This window comes from Nerophis ophidion, linkage group LG19 (genome assembly GCF_033978795.1).
Source record: "Nerophis ophidion isolate RoL-2023_Sa linkage group LG19, RoL_Noph_v1.0, whole genome shotgun sequence".
Lineage (NCBI taxonomy): Eukaryota > Metazoa > Chordata > Actinopteri > Syngnathiformes > Syngnathidae > Nerophis > Nerophis ophidion.
The window spans coordinates 13,895,689-13,919,118 of record NC_084629.1 but is presented as its reverse complement, the minus strand read 5'-3'; the positions used below and the strand labels follow the sequence as shown (position 1 = coordinate 13,919,118).

Sequence of the window (23,430 nt, the reverse complement as noted above, 5' to 3'; positions counted from 1 at the left end):
TTGAGCCAAAGCACATTTTTTTCATTGAAAAAAAAACGGAGGCACACCACCAGCAGAAACGTTAAAAGTTGAAACTCCACCAAGTTGCCTTTTTTTTTAGTTTGTTGTTGTTTTCCTGTGTAGTAGTGCTTTAGTTCTTGTCTTGTGTTGTTATTTTGGTGGCTTTTTCTCTTTTTTTGGTATTTTCCTGTAGCAGTTTCATGTCTTCCTTTGAGCGATATTTCCCGCATCTACTATGTTTTAGCAATTACTGACTAAACTACTACCACAACTTGGTTTACTAGTTATAAAATATAATAATGTAAGGTTACCTGGAACTTGAAATAGGCCACCCGGCCTGAATCCACACTTGGTAGTAGTTTAGTCCGTAGTTTAGTCGTGGATGTACACTGTATTGTGATGAATCCAATAAACATTTGATTTGATTTGATTTGACATTAAGTTTGAAAAAAGCGGTTGCACATTTTGCAAATTGCGCACCATTGGTATTGTGCTTCCAACACAAAATTCAAATAGAATTTGAAAATCCAAGAAAATATTTTAAAGACTTGGTCTTCACTTGTTTAAATAAATTCTTTTTTTTTTTTTTTACTTTGCTTCTTATAAATTTCAGAAAGACAATTTTAGAGGAAAAATACAACCTTAAAAATTATTTTTGGATTTTTAAACACATATACCTTTTTACCTTTTAAATTCCTTTTCCTCTTCTTTCCTGACAATTTGAATCAATGTTCAAGTAAATGTATTTTTTTTATTGGAAGGAATAATAAATACATTTTAATTTAATTCTTCATTTTAGTTTCGTTTTTTTTTTTGCCTAAGAATATTTGTGAAATATTTCTTCAAACTTATGATTAAAATTCAAACAAATTATTCTGGCAAATCTAGAAAATCTGTCGAATCAAATTTAAATTGCGCGCCATTAGTATTGTGCTAATAACAGTTTTGTCTCTCTTAGAACTAAAAATGTCGAGCAAAGCGAAACCAGCTTGCTAGTAAATAAATACAATTTAAAAAATAGAGGCAGCTTACTGGTAAGTGCTGCTATTTGAGCTATTTTTAGAACAGGCCAGGGGGCGACTCATCTGGTCCCTACGGGCTACCTGGTGCCCGCGGGCACCGCGTTGGTGACCCCTGGACTAAATAGTATACATTTGCAGTATATTACTGTAGTATACGTGGTGTATACATGTATGTAATATGCATGCATGTACAATACAATATACTGCCTCTACTCAACACCACTCCCACCCTCTCCTCCGCCTCCCACATCCAAACACATCCAGCTTCCATCCATCCGTCACCACTGGGGAGGAAAACAAGGAGGGATCACCGGGATTGCTTTATCTGCCACGTCCGTTTCAGCACGCGTGATTTATTCACATTACCAATAACAACAACAACAAACCACCGTTTGACAGAGACATCGCCAAGAGGACGCTCGAGATACCCGGAGGAAGACGGTATGGGGGGACACACGGCGGCGTTTTTTCTCCTACTTGCGGCGACCTTGACACTCTCATCCGAGGTAAGTAGTACCGGGGAAAGCCCCCCCAACACGGTGCATTGCCCAACATGTAACAGGGAGTCAGTGAGCCTTTCCTGGCGGGATGAGGCAGGCCGCTCTCAAGTCGGAATTATTATGACGTGAAAGACATAACGGTGCCAGTGAATATGAAATAATATTATCACTATTACAATATGTTTACGTGTTAAAATAACATTAAAAATGCTCAATATTACGATTTTTAAAATATAATTCCTAACATAGTATGTGCGCCATGTGTATTGTGCTGTGCAACACAGCTTTACCGCATATGTCGAACATAAGCAGTGCTAACAGATAGCATCTGCCAAAACAGCAGTGCTAACAAGGCCCAGCGCCCTTTTCGACAACTAATTCTGCTATGTTATTAAAAAAACCCCACAAATTTCACGTTCCCCATGTTTAGTACAAGCTCTCGCCGTCTTTAATAAAAAAGTATTCTGGATTTTTATAGTCAGTTAGCTTGTTTAGATAACGACGTTTTCGCTTGTTAGCATTTCAGCTAAACTGCTACGCTCAGCTAATTTGTCGCGTCTGACAATAACACATAATAAGCGACAATGTATGTATATAATTTCTCCCTGTGTGTAAATAGTTTGAATTATCCAACAACTGCGTGTTTTTGGCAGTATTTCAACACTTGTCAAACGCTACAGAGATTGCTATGTGGTTTTGACATAAGCAAGATGGCGCCTGCTCTTTTGCGGCTGTCATCACACGAAATCAAACAAATTCAACGGCATTTGACACGATTACTACATGAATATACTGGATGATATACAATGTTAAAAAATAGTAATTTTCAACCGGATCGGATTACTTACAAATCAAAACTATTGCAACTTTCTCAATATTGACATGGTTTAAATGGGGGGCCGCGGGCCAAATTTGCCACATGGATGACAATACGTGGACAGACAGTTATTTTGCTGCCCACTCTTTAAAACACCAGATAATTCATGTAATTATATTTTCCAAATATTCTTAAAAATGTTAGAACTCATCTGTTTGCCAAGCCTTCTTGCAGTTATTTTTTTAAACAATGCGGATGGTATTTCTAGTTTGTTAAAGAGCAGGTCCCTAAAAACAGCAGGGGGCTCCTGTCACAAAGAGCAGTGGTTCTCAACCTTTTTTCATTGATGTACCCCCTGTGAACATTTTTTTAATTCAAGTACCCCCTAATCACAGCAAAGCATTTTTGGTTGAAAAAAAATAGATAAAGAAGTAAAATACAGCACTATGTCATCAGTTTCTGATTTATTAAATTGTATAATAGTGCAAAAGATTGCCCTTTTGTAGTGGTCTTTCTTGAACTATTTGGAAAAAAGGTTGTAAAAATAACTAAAAACTTGTTGAAAAATAAACAATTGATTCAATTATAAATAAAGATTTCTACACATAGAAGTAATCATCAACTTAAAGTGTCCTCTTTGGGAATTGTAATTGAGATCCACTTGGATTCATGAACTTAATTCTAAACATTTCTTGACAAAAAAATAAATTTTTAACATCAATATTTATGGAACATGTCCACAAAAATTTAGCTGTCAACACTGAATATTGCATTGTTACATTTCTTTTCACAGTTTATGAACTTACATTCATATTTTGTTGAAGTATTATTCAATAAATATATTTATAAAGGATTTTTGAATTGTTGCTATTTTTAGAATATTAAAAAAAAAAATCTCACGTACCCCTTGGCATACCTTCAAGTACCCCCAGGGGTACGCGTACCCCCATTTGAGAACCACTGACATAGAGGATCTTTGTATCTTGGATCTTTGAAAATATAGCAATCATATCTCAGTGAAAATAACAATAAAATACATGTAATGTCAATTAAGTAGAAATAAGACAAACTAAATCTGAGCAAATTGTGTTGACTGTGTTTTATAATTAAGCCTTATTTTATCTGATAGTCTTGCCCAAATTACTTTGCTTAGGGCACAGTTGTCAAACTCAAACTCAGATGTGGCCCGCCACCTAATTTTATTTGGCCTGGAAATAATATGTATCAATAATGTACTACAACTTTTCTGACTTAATGTATTCTTTCTTTCTATTTTGGGAAAACATACATATGTAACTGAAAATTGTTAATTTAAATATTGTCCAATCATGCAAAACTATATTATCAAACATTCAAACCATTTTTTTAATGGAAATAAATTCTAATAATGATTTCAAAGCAAGTTATCCATCAAATTGTGCAATGTAAAAGTAGCAATGTATTTCATAGTAAAATAGCGAAATTTGCTGTGGTTTTTACAGCATTTTTCCCTAAATTAAAAAACACTACTGGCACAGTACAAGGCACATAGAATGTGATGCCTTTTGGCCACAAAATCTACAGTTGTTGATTTGCGGTAAAAAAAAACAACAACAAACAAACTGGCAGCTCAGGTGCCAAAATTTTACTATAAAATTGCAGTTTTTTTACTTACAGTAAAAAACCTAATGTATATTTTAGAGAAAAATTCGGGCAACTGAGCTGCCTTTTTTTAAACCATAAAAACAGCAGTACTGTTATTCCATTTACAGTGATGTACACTACATTTTGAGGTGAAATGATTACAACTTACCATATTATTTTAACGTTTTAGTTTTTTTTAAATCTACTAATAAAATGCATCAAAAAATTGTGTAATATTAGTATTCACTGTTAGATACGGCCCTCTGGGGCCAAACATAACTGCGATGTGGCCTTCAGACAACTGGCTTTGGGCTATAGAGTTGTAATTTATATAATCACATACACACACTGTGTTCCCAAACAATCTGGGGTTTATTCCCTGCATTTTAATCACTATATTGCCTAATAATGCAGTTTGACTAAACTGTGATACGGGATAGCAGGATATAATTAATATACGACTATATGGGTTTGGTCTTCGATAGAGATTTTGATTCTATCACATTGCATGTTGATGACCTGATCTAGCCGTGTACCGCTAAAATGAGAGTGACAAGCTGCAAAGGACACATCGTCAATGCGATGTAGCGTCTTCACACAAGTAACCATTATTAACTAATTGATTGATTGAAACTTCTATTAGTAGATTGCACAGTACAGTACATATCCCGTACAATTGACCACTAAATGGTAACACCCGATAAGTTTTTCAACTTGTTTAAGTCGGGGTCTACGTTAATCAATTCATGGTAACGGCAAAAGCTTGCTTGATTTTACAGCGACAAAACAACAGAAGAATAAGTTCTTAGTCCACTTTATTAAGAAGTGTAGATGGAACCGCATTACAGCGGAGAGTAACCAGCTATGTACACTAAAGTAGGAATAATATCAAGTGTGAGTCTAGAAAAAGAACAATAAAAGTAGCTACTCAGAGCAGAGAAAACGGCACAATATGTTTGCAAAAGGAAGAGCCTTGGTATTGTTTTAAAATGGTTCTCTCTCTCTCTCTCTCTCTCTCTCTCTCTCTCTCTCTCTCTCTCTCTCTCTATATATATATATATATATATATATATATATATATATATAAAATATATATATATATATTTATTTCAGGCCGTAAGGCCCACTATCACGGCGACTATGACTGAGTCTACAGCGCCTCTGCTGATTGCTGCCAAGTAATGCTCAGCTCCATTGCTTCATCCAACCGTTACTCATTCTTATCTGTTCAGGTGCCTGCTGATGACTCGGCGGGTTTGCTAACCGAGCCGCAGGTGGCCATGTTTTGCGGCAAGCTCAACATGCACATCAATGTGCAGACTGGCAAGTGGGAGTCGGATCCCTCTGGTTCTAAGAGCTGCGTCGGCACCAAGGAGGGCATCCTGCAGTATTGCCAAGAGGTACTTCAAAGGGGGCCTGGGTGGATTAGAAAGACAATAAGCAGGGGTGAAACATTTTAAACATGTTTTTTTCTTCAGGTGTACCCAGAGCTTCAGGTCACCAACGTAGTGGAGGCCAACCAGCCCGTCAGCATCCAGAACTGGTGCAAGAAAGGCCGCAAGCAGTGCCGCAGTCACCCACTCATTGTGGTGCCTTACCGCTGCTTGGGTACGTTAATTCTGCATGTGTATGCACCACTAACACTATTGTTCTATTTCTAACAGTAAAGATAACCTTGTGGTTTCAGTGGGGGAGTTTGTGAGCGACGCCCTTTTGGTTCCGGATAAGTGTAAGTTCCTGCACAAGGAGCGTATGGACCAGTGTGAGAGCCATCTGCATTGGCACACATTTGCTAAAGAGGTGCGTCACTGTTTCAGCCCCTCCTCCTTATGCGGTGGATCTTATGCGCCATTTAATCTATCTCCATCTGGTCTCCTTTTTGTGAGACCGAATAACCTAAAAAACATGAACAGTTAATGTTCACCATGATGATCAATGTCATTTAGGATGAACAGGGTATGTCAATAGTAATTCTACATCCCATCGAGGCAACAATGTAGACTTGTCGGGCCTGAATTTTCTGCACTCTCTGCTGTTCTTTACAAGCACTGAATTTAATGTACGCCTCTCAGCTAGGAAAAGTGATACACTACAGTAGCACTAATGTCCCACCATATCTAATTTACAGATGACATATTGCCACTTAGAAACTCACGAAATTCAAAGATGGATGCTTTCTTAGTGAGGAATTATAACATGTTAACTTCTACAGAAATATTCCTCTGCAACCCATTTTTGTGAGGACAATACATTAGTCGGGCCGGAATTTCCATTAGCTGGTTCTTGCAAGCATTCAGTTTCATGAAGTGTTTCATTGTTTAGCAATGAAAAACCATGCCCTCATGTAGCAAGCATATCCCAATATGGATACTTTTCCGATATACAATTAAAATCATCTATCTAGCTTAACACACAAGATTAAGAGATACATACTTTTATCGGGACAGAGACATTCTCACAATAGAAATGCAATTAAACATACCTCCTGTTTTATTACTACCCCAGCACATTAAGGCAGTAAATTAACATGGTGGGGCCTGATTTTTTAGCGACGTTTGATGGTTCAAATTGGTGCTGCACTATTATGAGAAAAAACCTAATTTTGATTTTTCTTACCAAAATTATGATTTCGATTCGATTTCCAATTTTTTATAATGTAAACATAAAACTGTGAAAACAGCAAGTGAAGGAAAACTAGTTACTTTTAGACTGTCAATCAACATATTCTTGTCTCAAGGTGCCATGCATTAGAAAAATATGAAGTAATTTACTATTTGGCTATATGCAAACTCAGAGCTTTTTTCTATTCTTAAACTGAAGAAATAACCAATACAAATATACAGTGATTTTGATGTAATTCCATTGTAATATACAATAATAATGTAAGTAACTATTTAAAAGGATTGAAAGGTGCTGCTCTATCAAACATTAGCATCTTTTTTTTCTAAATAAATGGTCCACTTCAGCCAATCGTTTTTTTAATATGTCTTCTCTCAAACCTACAGTGATAAACACTACTCGCTGGACTTCTTGTTTAATTGGTTCCACAGCCCATTTAGAAGCAAAGTAAAGTAATCGGGGTTGAATTTCTCTACAGGTTGAATTCAGGCAGGCCTCACAACTTGATCACAAACCAATACCTAGGCCTCATTTAAAAGGGAACTGCACATTTTTGGAATTTTGCTTGACGTTCATAATCATTATGAAAGATGTGACGACTGGTGAATTTTTACAAAAATGCATTCTAAATATTAAATACATTCAATTAAAATTCTTACGCTGGACCCTAAATGTGAGCAGCTCTATTCTGCTTATAAAGACCTTAAAAAAACATCCCGTTAAGGTTTTATATATATTATGTAACATGGCATATTTACAATAACATTTAATACCTATTTTGATCATTTTAAGCATACGTGGTCATTAATTTAAAAAACGCATCACATTGTTCACTTTTTTTTCAATAACATCACTGATCACCGCTCACTGCAGAGTCCATGAGAGCCAATAAACATAATAAAACATCACTTACCGTGCAAAGTCTACTGTCATTAGGATGCCGACTGCTAGGATGTTTATATATTTCCCATTTATATAAAGAATGACTCATAATCCTCGCAAAGAAATTAAGCTAAGCATCTTTTCGTGTTGTTCTCGTCATTTCTGAGTCTAATTTGGCTGGCAACTTGTACCCACTTGTTGAAATACGTACTCAGCCTTCTTATATCCAGGTGAAAGGCGTGATTTGTGATCTAGAATAAACTTCTAGGGAGCAGGGAAGCGAGGAAACAGCTGACCACTCGATGATGTCAACATTACACACAAGCTCGTGACTATGGCGTTGCTATAAATAGTTTGTGTTTGTTAGCTTATAACAGCAATATCACCAATACTTCGTTAATATTCAAGTCACAAAATGTAAATGGAATATTTTTGGCACTTTTTAGATGTTTTTTTAACTGTATTTTACGGGCGGAATAGAGTAGGCAGACTTTTAATTACAAGTTAGAATGCATTAAAAAAACTCCATCCTTTGTCACGCCTTTAAAGTTGTGATGATGGTTTCAAATGCTAGATGACGATAGGAGTCAAGATTTTTGCATCTTTTGTTCGAAACCAGTCTTGTGCGGACCGCTCCACGAATCTCCATGACTACGGGATGCTATGGCCGTGTGACATCGACCGTTTCCGAGGTGTGGAATTCGTGTGCTGCCCCGCTGAGGCCGAGCAGGAGTCGGATAGCGCGGCGCTGGACGGGGAAGAGTCGGACGTGTGGTGGGGCGGATCTGAGCCGAACGAGAACAACGATAACAGGTAGCCATCTTTTTGAAAATACTAACTCACCTATATGTGTGATTCTGAACAGTGTTTCTCCTCAGCATGACTCAGCATGTCGACACGGAGCCCACCGCTGCAGAGGATGACGAGGAGGAGGTGGGTGATGAAGATACTTTTGAAAGGAATGGCGAAGAGGAGGATGAGGAGGAGGAAGAAGAAGAAGACGACGACGACGACTTGACCAATGAGCAGGATAGCGATGAGCGCAATGCGAACGTTGCCATGACAACAACTACCACCACTGAATCCATTGAGGAGGTTGTGAGAGGTAATAATATAACATTTTTATTGTCTCTATAATTCCTGTGTGGTTTATATCTATATGTTTTTGTGACATGACCTGTGTGTGTGTGTGTATACAACCCAGCCGTTTGTTGGGCACGTGCCGCAAAAGGCACTTGTGGTGCCAAGCTGGAGCGTTGGCACTTCGTGCCCAAAACGGGACGCTGTGCCCCCTTCTTGTTTGGGGGCTGCGGGGGCAACAGGAATAACTTTGATTCCGAGGAATACTGCTTAGCCGTCTGCAGCAGCTCCTGTAAGTTACCTCCTAGGGTTGGGAACGCGGACAAAACCGTGTCAACTCTATAAAGCCTGACTGCAGACTGTCTCTCTTTACTACTCACACTCTCAATTTTTCCTCAGTATTCTTTCAACTTAGACCTTTCTGAGGACTGGCAAGCCAATTTGATCTAATTATGAGATTCCATTTTAGTCTTTTTATGTACTGGTATTCCATTTCTTTTTCGAAGCTAGTATCTCACATTTCAGAGATCATTGTATTATACAGTACTGTAGAAAGTAAACTTGAATATACTTTGGAGCAGTAGTGTCATACTTGTTCTTATTATTGAGGGCATTATTGCAATCATGGCTGCCCTCTAAGGGCCACATTAAATTACGTGGCAGACCGCGATAAATTATATGGAAGACCACACTGTATAATGTGTCAGACCACGTCAAATTATGTGGAAGACCACATTGAATGACATGGCGTGCCACTTAAATGATGTGGTGGACAGCATTGAATGGTGTGGTGGACCACATTGAATGACGTGACGGGCCACGTTAAATGCCCTAGCGGACCATTTTAAATGACGTGGCGGACCATTTTAGATGATATTGCGGGCCACATAAATGGTGTGGCGGACCACATGGAATGACGTAGCAGGCCACATTAAATGCCCTGGTAGACCATTTAAAATGCTGTGGTGGACCACGTTTAATGATGTGGAAGACTACATAAATGATGTGGTGCACTACATTGAATGGAAGGTCAGGTTATATGATGACGTGGTAGGCCATATTAAATGACATGACTTGTCACATTAAATAATGTGGAACACCGCATTGAGAAGTGGTGAACCACATTTAATGTATGGTGAACCACATTGAATGAGGTGGTGGACCACATTAAATGATGTGGATGACCACATTGAAGGACGTGGTTGGCCACGTCAAATGATGTGAATGACCACATTAAATGACGTGGATGACCACATTGAATGACGTGGATGACCACATTGAATGACGTGACGGGTCACATTGAATGATGTGGAACACCGCATTGAGAAGCGATAAACCACATTCATGACGTGGTGTACCACATTGAAAGTCGTGGTGGGCCACATTAAATGAAGTGGATGACCACATTGAATGAGGTGGTGGGCCATTTTGAATGACCACATTGAATGACCACAATGAATGACGTAGAACAGTGGTCCCCAACTACCGGGCTGCGGCCCGATTGGTAACGGGCCGCAGAAGAATTTTTTATTAAAGAAAAAAAAATTTTTTTTTAACATTTTTTATTTTTTTACTGAATCAACATAAAAAGACAATATACACTTACAATTAGTGCACCAATCACAAAAACCTCCCTTTTCCATGACAAAAACGTCCCTTTTTCATGACAAAGGAGGGAAAAAAAAAAAAGGATGCCACATCAAATGACATAGAAGACCACATTGAATGATTTGGCAGGCCAGCTTAAATGACATGGAAGACCACATTGAATGACGTGGAAGACCACATTGAATGACGTGGAAGACCACATTGAATGATATGGAAGACCACATTGAATGACGTGGAAGACCACATTGAGCGACGTGGCAGGTCATATCAAAAAATATGGCCAGGGCCATTGAATGATAAGGCGGGACACACCAAATGATGTTGAAGCCCACATTGAATGATGAGTGGACGACGTTGAATGACGTTGTGGCCCACATTAAATTACGTAGAAGAAGTCATCAAATGATGTGGCAGACCACATTGAATGATTTGGCAGACCAGATTAAATGATGTGAAAGCAGACTAGATTAAATGATGTGTAAGACTACATTGAATGATGTGGTGGGCCACATTGAATGACATAGCAGGCTATTTTAAATAATATGGCCAGGCCCATTGAATAACATGGCAGAACACACTGAAGACGTTGCGAACCATATTGAATAAATTGATGGGCCACATGAAATGACATAGTGGACCAGAGCTGGCCCCGGGCCTTGAGTTTCACACATATGCATAAGAGTAGTCAATGTACTGATACAACTTTTATAGTAGTGCAGATTTAGTGTCAGCAAGCAGACAGTTTTGTCTAAATAGCTGGAAACACAAGTGAGTCCGCTCCTCCGTGTTGACTCCATTTTGAATTCCTGTTTACCCTCAAACCACCTACTCAGTGGCCTAGTAGTTAGAGTGTCCGCCCTGAGGTCGGTAGGTTGTGAGTTCAAACCCCGGCCGAGTCATACCAAAGACTATGAAAAAATGGGACCCATTGCCTCCCTGCTTGGCACTCAGCATCAAGGGTTGGAATTGGGGGTTAAATCACCATAAATGATTCCTGGACGCGGCACCGCTGGTGCCCACTGCTCCCCTCACTTCCCGGGGGGTGATGAAGGAAATTGGTCAAATGCAGAGGACAACTTTCACCACACCTAGTGTGTGTGTGACAATCATTGGTACTTTAACTTTAATTTTAATGAACCATGGCTCCACAGCACTTGTGCATCTCCAGGCTTGACTGTAAGTGAGGCACTATCTTTTTGCTCGTCACTTGTTTTGCCAGCTAATTTAGACAATATTGGTTGTGTCATTTTAAATGTGAACGTATATTGCTGTACAAGCTGTACTCTGACTACTCCAGCGTATGATAAGGTTTTATTTTCCATAGTATTTTCCCTCAAGATATAATAAAAAATGTAAAACGCAAGAATAGTATTAGGTTAATGGCTAGGTGTAATTCCTTTCATATTCAGATAACAATATATTTAAAATACTACTTTAACACAACAATGTGTGGATCTGATTTTGATGCCAAATGGTATTTTCCACATTGAATTTAAATTGCAAAAGTTGATCAGATTGAAATAAAACTTAATTTGACACGACTACTTCCAAAACTGCATACACACAGCAATTTTGTCGACTTTGTATGCAATTGGACAAAGATATAGCCATCAAATATATTATACGTTGATGCAACAAAAGCAACTACTGAAGAATGTTGGAGCCAAAGTCCCTCGTTGTGAAGCCGTTCCCGCTAATCCGTTAATCACCTCCAGATCATCCACTCGCTGATCTCATTGTCTTGTAAAGCGGTCAGTCACACTAACTGATACTTAACTCCAAGCATGTGGAGCAGCACAAGCTTTAAATCTGGAAGCAGCTGCTGATGCTGATGATGTTGCACGTGTTTGCATGACTGGTGCATCGTTGTACTGGATGTGTTTGTAAAGAGAGGTGGGGAAAGTGCAACTCTTGCCTTGATCCTGACTCGGCACTTCTCATCTTATCTCTGAGCTCCCACACCCAACCAACATAAACACACATCTTCACTGGGAAACTTATTGCACATAATAACCAGTGTCTTTTACAACTTCCTCTGTCTCTAACCTGATCACTGTATTTCCTCAAATAGTGGCCTGTGTCCTTAGTGATTGGGGTTTTGATGAAAAGCAGGATGCGATGTAAGCTTCAACCAATAATTTCCTCCCCTAAAATAGACAGTATGCCCTCATTTTCTTGCAGCTGAAGAGAAAAAAAAAAACAAATGGTGTTTTTACTGTTCTTTTGTTACTTTAGCACTGTGGTTTAGTTCACATTCCAAAATTAATTTGAATCAAGTATCTTTATTTAAAGAAAATATATTTTAAAATATATGAAATCATTTAAAGCATATGGTTAAATAGGTTGTTTTCAACTTCCTCACAGTTACATTTTTAAAGCAAACCATGTAACAAGAACACTACGATGGTTAAACAGAATACATTTGTTTGACAATTGTTTATATTTTTCACAATTACCAAATGTATGCAATAAACACTTTACTGACACGAATAAGTTGATTGGTGTTTACGGCGGTCACTCACCCGGTTTCAAAAAACTCAGGAGGCGCAGGAAGCGCATGCACACTGCGCGTGCAGTCATGTTGTTGTTATTAAGCAATATACTTTCAATGATAGCTAACACTATATCTACCAAAATTGTTATTATTAGATAGCAATGCCTAAAGCTGCTCACTGCTCCCCTCACCTCCCGGGGGTGATCAAGGGTGATGGGTCAAATGCTGAGAATAATTTCGCCACACCTAGTGTGTGTGTGACAATCATTGGTACTTTAAAGCTAATGCGCGTACATTTGTTCTATACTTATGTAATTACGTCATTACGTTTGAGAAGCCATAACAGAACGGTATATACTATGTAAAATATATTGGAAAGGTGGCGGCCTCTAGGCATCTTTTTATATGTTGCAAACAGCCCCTTTAAGGTTTGATTTACTTTACTTTATTTTAAGTAAGTAACATTATTTAAAAATATTTTAAAACATGAAATAAAATTTAGCTACATTGAATTAAGTGTCGCTATTTGGGGAAAATATATTTCTGGGAAAAAATGTTAACTTTACTATAAATGTTAGAATGTAGTACAGTAAAAATACGGTATCATTATTAAGGGAAAATATATTTTGGATAAAAATGATTTACTTATTTTAGTTTTTCATTTAATTTAATTTTAATTAAGTTTGATGATTAGAAAATTATTAAATTATCCATCCCTTCATTTGCTATGCCACTCATTCTTATTAGTGTTGTTGGTAAGCGTGAGCCTATAGCCCAGCTGACTTCAGTCGACACTTTGAATTAAGTGTCATTATTTGGGGAAAATAAATGAATGGAAAACATAAAATAAAGCTATGTAAATGTTTGAATTTAATTAATTTGAATTAGTATCATTATTTGAGGGAAAAATATTATCGGAAAACATGTATTTAAGCTTCTAAAAGGGTTAATGTGAATACAAATAAATACTTCAAATAAATGTATGAACTCAAATAATTGTACCCAACTAAACAAAGCAAGCACGTAGCCCCTAATTTATTGAATATTCTTCTTTTAAAAAACAACATATATTTGTTTGTGTTTCTGGTGAATATACTGTAGATACTAAACATGAAAACATATTTTTAAATAAGTAGTCTATTTGTGGAAAGCAATGCATTTGCACAAATAAAGGCCTTACCAAAACACTGCCTTACATCAAGTACAGTCTATTATGCCAGTATTTTTTATTATTATATATCAAGAAAAATGTGTCCCTTTGAATTATGTGACATTTAAAATGTAAACATACAAAAATTACTTTTGTTTGTGTTTCTGACTTAATTTTTCTGTAGAAACTGTGACAACATTAGTAAATATTATTTCTTAAATTATTATTTTCATAAAATAAATAAATAAACACCTGCTCCTCTCTGCTGTTTGGTGAATATAATTGAGGAAATACAATGTGTGTTTTTTAACAGTGGATGTTAGAAATGTTATGCAATGTTACGTCCTTTAACACTATGTAACGTCGCCTCTGTTGAATGTTTTAAAGTAATGAGTCAACTTTTGAGTTCAATTTCTTGTTTGCCTTTTTCCTTTGTTCTCTTTGAACCCTCCATCCTTCTTCCTTCCTCCTTAGTACCCACCATGATGCCCAGTGCTCCTGACGCTGTGGATCAATACCTGGAGTCTCCAGGTGACGACAGCGAGCACGGCGACTTCCAGAAAGCCAAGGAAAGCCTGGAAGCCAAGCACAGGGAGAAGATGTCGCAGGTTAGTGACAGCGCACTTTTTCCTAGATTTTGTGCATTGTTGTGATGACTTTGTGTTCTTCAGGTGATGAGGGAGTGGGAGGAGGCTGAGAGGAAGGCTAAAAACCTGCCACGTGCTGACAAAAAAGCAGTCATTCAGGTACAAGCAAAAACTACTGTCATGTTTTCAGATAAAGTGTCACCACAGCAGACAATGTTTCCATGTATGGAACGGCAGCACTTCCAGGATAAGGTGGAGGCTCTGGAGCACGAGGCTGCCGGAGAGAGGCAGCAGCTGGTGGAGACCCACATGGCCCGCGTGGAAGCTCTGGTCAACAGCCGCCGACGCATGGCTCTGGAAAATTACCTCAGCGCACTGCAGGGAAACCCTCCACGGGTATACACACACACACACACACTTGTCGCACTGCAGTTCCACACTATTGCAAACCACAACCACACTAATGCAGTGGAACATTGATTTCATCAACTTTGAAACGTTTGTATATTGAAGCACATTTCAATTCAATATTCTTTATTTAACCAGGTAAAGACTCATTGAGATTAAAATCTCTTTTTCAAATGCGACCTGACAAAGAGGGCGGCACAAACAAAGTTACAATAATAATTACAACAAGACAATACAACAGAACAACAGCAGTCATACCACAACAGGTCAAAGCAAGTACATTGCCCAAGAGAACTAGATTCTCGATTTTTTTAAATGGACTTAAATTCCCCCAAAGTGATCAATTCTGGTAGCCTCAGATCTTTCTGGATGTCATTCCATGACCAAGGACCAGCATATCTGAAGGATTTTTTTTTTTTTACCAAGTTCTGTGTTGGGTTTAGGAATTGACATTTGGAGGACATCCTGAGTGTAGGCTGTAACGACTGGAGTCTCTACACACAAAGGAACACACATAGGTGTGGACAAGTCCAATAATACATTTATATATATAAAAACTATCCATCGAGAAAGTCTTCGGGCAGTTAAAGATAGACAGTTTACCTTTGCATACAAAGTGCAGTGGTGGACAAGATTTCCACAACCAGTAATAAAACTTAAGGCACAGTGATATACGGTGTATGTTTTTCAAGTAAGTGCCAGGTGCATTCATAAAAAGCCAGTCTCCATAATCAAGTAATGGAATAAATGTGGATGAGTTATGATGTTTCCTAACTTTTAGGGAAAAACAAGACTTATTTCTGAAAAAGAAAGATTTCTCCATAAGAAACATATTAAATATGAATAATGGGTTCCAGCCTCGACAACAGTCTATATTTTAGTAAAAGTTTGCACACTTAGAATTACGATCGGCCGGTAAGTTTTTTTCAGGGCCGATACAGGTTACTACCGTAATAGTCAAGGAGGCCGATAACCAATAGTTTGAGCCGATATTCATTTTCAGTAAAAGTTAGCTAAACAATGCTAGTATTCGTTGGTAAAAAGCTGCACAAGGCTTTAAGTTGTACACAAATAAAAAAATTAGGCACTGGCGAACCAGTAGCGATATATTGTTTTATGCAGCACTAATGTTTTGGTAATTTAGCACCAAACAGCGTCAGTGGAGTTTACAAACACCTTTATAACGTGTGTCTAATACTGCAAGCCAGAAGAGCATCAACATTTGCATTTCAAACTATAGGAAATCTCCTGGGAAATTAGCAAAACATATGGGATTTTTCAAACCAATAAAAACAAAATTCATGGCCTGGACTTGAACAAAAGTTCTCCACATCACAAGAACTCGCTATCCACTCACAATTCTATAGACATTTTTGGGTTTATTACATACCTCATGAGGAGCCCTAATATAATGTGAACATTTTAAAATAAAACAATCTGGGCTCCATCACGTAGTTTATAGTTGTGATGTGTCTGTGGATATTCTCATTCATCCAGGTCATTGTATTCTAAGGGCATTCAATTGATCGCACCTGCACTGTTCGGTTTGTCTTAGAAGAAGTTTCGCCTCTCACTCATGTAGGCTTTATAAGTTTGTGCTTTTTGACTTAGATTGGTCAGACTACGTCTGACTAGTAGCATTGATTGAATGCCTTGAGAATTATAGTTGAGAAATTTTTCAAGCAGGCTGTCATCATTTCTTCCTGTATGTTACAAAAAGTATACAAATGTGTGATCCGCTGCCTGCTCTTCCTTACCTGAAGAAAAAAGGTCTCTTATTTTTCAAGATATTTACACAAAGTTTGGATTTTTAGCAGAGATAAGTTTTCTGTCGTCTTCATGTCCATCCATCTATGTTCCGTTATTTGTTTGGATCACGGAAAAAGAAACTCACGGCGCTCCATTAATGAGCCCACGCTCCGACTGCTGCGGACGGAGCCTTGTTGAGCGACTTGATTGCTGCAGTAGCAAAAACAAACAAAATGGGACCGGGAAGACGCCAGGAAAGAAGGACACAAACAGGATTTCCTGAGCAAAAGAGTAGACCAGTACTGCATCAGAAGGAGAGAAATGGGGGGCGGGGCCACGTGAGCCCTGGGATGTCAGCATCTTAGCAGATAGGGGAAGAATTCTAAAAAGAACTCAAATAAATGCCCTGTCAGATATCAAAACATATTTGGGAATAATTATTTACAATGTGCGTAGTTTGTATTTTAATTATTTTTTTTTTTAAGGCGCCAGCAAAAAGAGCACTTTTCTAATGCAGGGCAATAAGAGTTGGCAAACCAAAAAATTATGTAAAATAGCTAAAAACAGTCAAAAAAAACAAAAGGTAACACAATAGCTAATAGCAGCACTGCTGACTGAATGAGGATGGGAGCTCGATCAGCCCGCCCACAATGTCTGCCGCAGGACACACAATGGGTGGATAAATTGTTCGTACACAGAGAAAAGGTTTGTACACCAAAGCGTATTTTCATTCGGTCTGTGGCTCGTACATCAAAAAGTGCGTACAATGAGGGGTTCGTAAATTGTATTCCACTCTTCATAAGAAATGCTGCATGAATTACAGCACCCCTCCAATTGTTGCCCGCTTCCTAATGGTTACAGCATTTTACAGTGCATATTGTTTTGTTCAAATGTTAAAGTCCAACTTTTACCTCACCAGCCTCGTCAGGTGCTGAGCCTGCTGAAGAAGTACGTCCGGGCCGAGCAGAAGGACCGTCAGCACACAGTCAAACATTACGAGCACGTCCGAACGGTTGACCCCAAGAAGGCTGCGCAGATTCGGCCTCAGGTATGCTGCCTAATGATTAAAAAAAAGAAAAAAAAGAGAAACATTTAAAAAAAAAAAAGCATGTTAACTTTTGTTCGCCTTCTGCAGGTTTTGACCCACCTGCGTGTGATTGACGAGAGGATGAACCAGTCCCTGGGTTTGCTCTACAAAGTGCCCGCTGTGGCCAACGAGATACACAACCAAGTCTGTAAGTTTTTCAACATCATCTTTACAAAAAACATCTTGCATAAAAGGGACTGCTAAAAAATATACCACGATGAAAAATAATAGCGCAATGTATCGTCACATTATTCATTGCCAACCAGAAAGTGGCCTGTGAAGTAACCAACATAGGCTATAAATAAAGGAAAACGGTTTATTATTTGTGACGAACTGACCATCAGAGCAAATTTGCTTAATTAATATGTACTCACGTGCACCCACTGGGGGAGCCACTAATGCCATTTACCCCACAGGGTGTCCTAATTATTTCATATGTTAAATACGAGCATTAAAGCTGCATATCTATCCTAGCTGTCATCGTGCAGAGAGTCCAATCCGAGCTGTCTCAGCAGGTCTCTTCCTTGCAGAGTGACACCAGGGTGAGTCGGGTCGTAGCCACCCACTTTTTCTCTCACCCGCCCCCACTAAATGAACGTGTAAATACAGGATCACACACACTGTGATCTGACTCAGCACACGTGGAGTTAACAGGTCCTTTCTCTATCTTAACGTGAACAAGGTGGACAGGATGAGCTACGGGAACGACGCCCTCATGCCAGACCAGGCCTACAGCTTCGCTCCTATGGACCCAGGCCTCGACAGGCTGGGCTTCATCCACCCTGAGAGCTTCAACCAGCCCAACACTGAGAACCACGGTAAGGCACACCCCCAAAAACACTTTAAAAGACTGATCAGTCATTATAAATTGTTTACATTTCTTCACAGTTGAGCCTGTCGATGCTCGCCCAGTTCCAGATAGAGGACTACCCACACACCCTGGTAAGTATTACAAGTTCACCAACATCTAAAGTTCAACATGTAAAACAAAGAAATCTAATTGTAAATTTTGTAAAGTAGATAAATCTGTTCCAGTGTCAAACTGCCCCCACCATGACCCCTATTATAGCTAACTGAACATTTTATTTAGCATTTAGAACTCCCATAAAAGTGTAAAAAGAAGATAAGACAACTACAATTATGTAAAACGGCTCACCCGTGTTTGTAGCGTAATACTGCCACCTAGTGGCCTTTTTTTGGGGTATTGCTAAAATAAGTGCTTCGTAGTGCATCTATGTGTGTATATATTTATTAAATGTATACATATATGTGTGTATGTGTATATATATATGTGTGTGTGTGTGTGTGTGTGTGTGTGTGTGTGTGTGTGTGTGTGTGTGTGTGTATATATATATATATACATACATACATGTATACATGTATTTATATATACATATATATATCTGTATATATATGTATATATATACATGTATATATATATACATATATATATATGTATATATATACACACATGTATGTATATGAATATATTTGTATGTATATATATATATATATATATGAATGAAGATGTATGTATGTATGTTTATATAAGAATGTGTACATAAGTGTTTATTTGTTTATATATGTATAAATCGATGTGTGTGTATGTATGTAAATATGGGTATATATATATGTGTGTATATATTGATTTATATGTTTATATGTGTGTATATATATATATTTATATATGTACCTTTGACCCCCCCGTGGCGACTTGTCCAGGGTGTACTCCACCTTCTCTCTCCCCCCCCCCCCGAAAGGGACAAGCGGTAGAAAATGATGGAAGGATGGATATTTATATGTATATATGTATGTGTGGATAAATGTTTATGTGTGTGTGTGTGTGTGTGTGTACATACACACACATGTGTGTATATATATATATATATATATATATATATATATATATATATATATATGTCTGCATATTAATAAAAGAACCACTGGTGTATTTTACAAGTGTATTTATTTAGTGTCTGATTTCGGAATTCTAAAATGTTTCCATGTGGCAATAAGTTCAAATTTCCTGTTATATGGTTATTATCACACTATTTTTTATTTTTTAAAGGGTCTGCTCTAAAGCCAGAAGAGATGCCCCAAGTGCGACTGGAGACCAAGGAGAGGCAAAGTGCTGGCTATGAAGTCCACCATCAAAAACTGGTCAGTAAACCTTACACTACTTCACAGGAAGATCATTAGATTTGTGTAAACCTAAGAATTTATTTATTAAATTTTCTGAATATCAGGTATTTTTTGCTGAGGATGTGGGCTCCAATAAAGGTGCCATCATCGGGCTGATGGTGGGAGGTGTTGTCATAGCGACCGTCATTGTCATCACCCTGGTGATGCTGAGGAAGAAGCAATACACTTCAATTCATCACGGCGTCATCGAGGTAAAGGAACACCACAAATACCCATTTTTATCAAACAGTGAAATGTTCTGAACTCCTTTTTCCATGCCAGTGTGGCACTGAGCAGATTAAAGCCACACGGATGGAGCTCAGTTTATCGTATAAACAAAATTATATTAGAAATAAATAGTCAGATTATTATGAAAAATGTTACCACAGTTTTTAGGCTATTGAGCACACCTAAATGTAAGCAGAACCCACCTCATTTTTGTACATAAATTGGCAGCACAAGCCTATAAATCGCTGGAGTACACATTGAAATATAAAATATTAATATAGTATTAGGAACTTGTGTTCAATTACAAATTTAACACAGACATTGCTTGGCTTACAGTTGCCTCGTAAAAGTCTTCGCCCTTCTCCGTCTTTGGCTTTAGGGCTGCGTGGTGTGCATTTTTTGCGTCTCCCCCATGATGAGGGTGAGTCCATAAGATGCTAAATGTGAACAATTTCATTGATCTGATGTGAGAAGATTTAAGATTATTATCGGCTTGTGAACCTGGAAAATCCATAAATTATCCGCAACACTGGTATTGAGTGTTTAAAAAAAAATGCTGCTTATAGACTAGAAATCAAATTAGAACTGTCTTGAAATAAAGACATAATATTAAGAGGAAAAAAAAGTATTTAATAAAAAATAGCATTGAGTAAAAAAATTTTCAATATTTTTGGAGACAAATAGAACAAAATATGTAATATTTGTATGACTTTTTTACCGCCAATTTTGGCTTTTCCCTGTCAGAAGTCGCCACAGCAAGCCATTCGCATTAATGCTTTTGGTTTAATTTTTACCTCTGATGCCTGGGAATTGAAGCCGTGCCATCAGCTGTGAAAAGCAAAATGTGTCATATTGTCATATTTTCAGAATATTATAGAATACTAATGAAAATTTATCATTTAGCCATTTTAGTTGTCAGTATTTTTGCCTGAGTCAATACTGATGGCATTAGGGACGGCGTCCAGAACCTGGAGGGCTCTTCGTACAAATTCCGGTTTAGGCCATCCAAGTCACTGCCTTTGCGTCCTCGGGCAAGACACTTCACCTATTTTATTCCCACATTGGTGTGTGAATGTTTGTGGCGCGGACAAACACAGAAAAAAGATATCTCAAAAGAACTTTTCCTATATCAAAGTAAAATATGTTCAAAAGTGCACTTACAATGTAATGCCTCACATATGTCCAGTTCTTTCGTTACAGTTTTGTCCCATTCCCGTGTTTTCTTTTTGTGACAGAACAGTCAATAAATAAATAATAAATACATGAATATACCATAAGTAAGTAAACAAATATTAAATACAAACATAATATATATATATATATATATATATATATATATATACATATATGTGTGTATATATATATGTGTATATATACAGTATGTATGTGTGTGTGTGTATATATATATGTATGTATGTATGTATGTGTATATATATATATATATATATATGTGTGGGAAAAATCACAAGACTACTTCATCTCTACAGAACTGTTTCATGAGGGGTTCCCTCAATCATCAGGAGATTTGAAATCTCAGGAGATTTGAAATCTCCTGATGATTGAGGGAACCCCTCATGAAACAGTTCTGTAGAGATGAAGTAGTCTTGTGATTTTTCCCACACATACATATTGCGCTCTACCACGGTATCGAGCACTATTCTCTGGATAATCCAATCAAGACACATATATATATATATATATATATATATACATATATATATATTAGGGCTGGGCAACGATAAAAAATTGTAATTGAAGTTAATCGCACTATTTCTCCGATTAATCGCGATTAACTGCATTGTATACGCAAAGCCCAATAATGAATTCAAAAGTAGTGAGTAGTGCACCTTTATTGGAATATTCTCCCACATGAACAAAAGCACCAAAACATTTGTTGTGCAAACACAATTTAAATCAGTCCTTGTTAAACAGTAGCAGTTAAATAGCATTTTTTATGAAAATCAACTCCAAAAATGTAAATACAAACATTTAAGCTTATTGCCACTGCCAGGGTATTTAAGTTATCCTGTTTGTTATGGAAAATAAATATAATCTACATACAAATGTCTGAGCCACAATCATAACATCTGAACAGGCAATTTCTGAGGTAAAAGCAGAAACATTTTTTTTTATCAGGGATCTTATGTTTAAAAAACCTACATTATAGGTAGTGGGCTGTTTTAGGGAATTTTTGATTAAATTATCCGTAGTAGCAATATTAATAATGTTGTGTTTATTCTGCGTAGTGCACTTAAAATAATTATGACCATATCTAGGAATTGATATGATGGGAATTTTCCGATTTTTTGCTTGGTGCTTTGATAAACTGAACGCATCATATACATGGTACTATATTGTGATGTTATGAGCCATGGAAAAAAAGAACTACCCTACCCAGCATGCAACAGGAGTGACGAGCATGTGCGGTAGCCCGGTATAGGTTGTGTCGCCATGACGGCATCTTGTATGTTGTGATATGCACGCTCTGAAAGCAAACATTAAGAACTCAGCTAACACTCCTCGTCTGCATTATTCATAAATAGACAGACAACACATATACTCCGCTGCTTCACAGGCCGCCGCATGTAGCCGGCAAAGTATTCCCATGCTAGCTAGCCGGTCTAGCAAGCACGCGTTATTCAGTCCAAAACGGCCCGATCTATCCACATGCAGAATTGTCTGGCGGTCGTAAGTGATCCCGGAGTGACCACGCTGTAAGCCAGCCATGAAATTTGCAGAATTGTCCGGTATTTTTGCCAAGTGTTCCATCTTTACCAAGAGCCCCTCGACGCCGAAGCCCATCCGTGCGACGCCATCTTGTTAAGAAAAGGCGTTGACAAAATAAAAGCATGTAAACAACATACGCAAATGTGCGATAAAATAATTGTCGGCGTTAATAGATTGATGAGTTAACTCGTAATTAACGCATTAATTTGCCCACCCCAATATATATATATATATATATATATACTTTCCACCTCTCCAAGGTTCTCATAGTCATCATTGTCACCGATGTCCCACAGGGTGTGAGTTTTCCTTGCCCTTATGTGGGCCTACCGAGGATGTCGTAGTGGTTTGTGCAGCCCTTTGAGACACTAGTGATTTAGGGCTATATAAGTAAACATTGATTGATTGATTGATATATATATATATATATATATATATATATGTGTGTATATATATGTATGTATATATATATATATGTGTATATATATGTATACATATGTATATGTATATATATATATATATATATATATATATATATATATATATATATTAAAGGTTCAACATGTTTACCATAATTGTTGTTCTTTGTACTTAGTGAACACTTGTAGTTTGAACAGTCTCTTTAACGGAATAATATTAGTGCTTTGTTTGTGTAATCCATTCCATAA

The 23,430-nt window shown here is 37.6% G+C and overlaps 1 protein-coding gene across 2 annotated transcripts in view; it reads left to right on the top strand.

Moving 5' to 3' along the window:
- Positions 1–1,273: 1,273 nt before the first annotated feature.
- LOC133537998 (amyloid-beta A4 protein-like) overlaps positions 1,274–23,430 on the top strand; it is a 27,643-nt gene continuing 5,486 nt past the window's right edge. The window contains exons 1-17 of one of the 2 annotated variants that reach the window (XM_061879210.1): positions 1,274–1,528; positions 5,195–5,362; positions 5,441–5,570; positions 5,650–5,762; positions 8,083–8,276; positions 8,342–8,568; positions 8,668–8,835; positions 14,270–14,403; positions 14,467–14,541; positions 14,620–14,778; positions 17,459–17,587; positions 17,675–17,774; positions 18,101–18,168; positions 18,309–18,444; positions 18,515–18,568; positions 19,695–19,786; positions 19,873–20,019. In XM_061879210.1, the coding sequence (XP_061735194.1) occupies positions 1,466–1,528; positions 5,195–5,362; positions 5,441–5,570; positions 5,650–5,762; positions 8,083–8,276; positions 8,342–8,568; positions 8,668–8,835; positions 14,270–14,403; positions 14,467–14,541; positions 14,620–14,778; positions 17,459–17,587; positions 17,675–17,774; positions 18,101–18,168; positions 18,309–18,444; positions 18,515–18,568; positions 19,695–19,786; positions 19,873–20,019 (2,157 nt within the window). In that variant the 5' untranslated portion in view covers positions 1,274–1,465. The remainder of the gene's footprint in view (positions 1,529–5,194; positions 5,363–5,440; positions 5,571–5,649; positions 5,763–8,082; positions 8,277–8,341; positions 8,569–8,667; positions 8,836–14,269; positions 14,404–14,466; positions 14,542–14,619; positions 14,779–17,458; positions 17,588–17,674; positions 17,775–18,100; positions 18,169–18,308; positions 18,445–18,514; positions 18,569–19,694; positions 19,787–19,872; positions 20,020–23,430) is intronic. The other variant, XM_061879211.1, reaches the window with a different exon arrangement.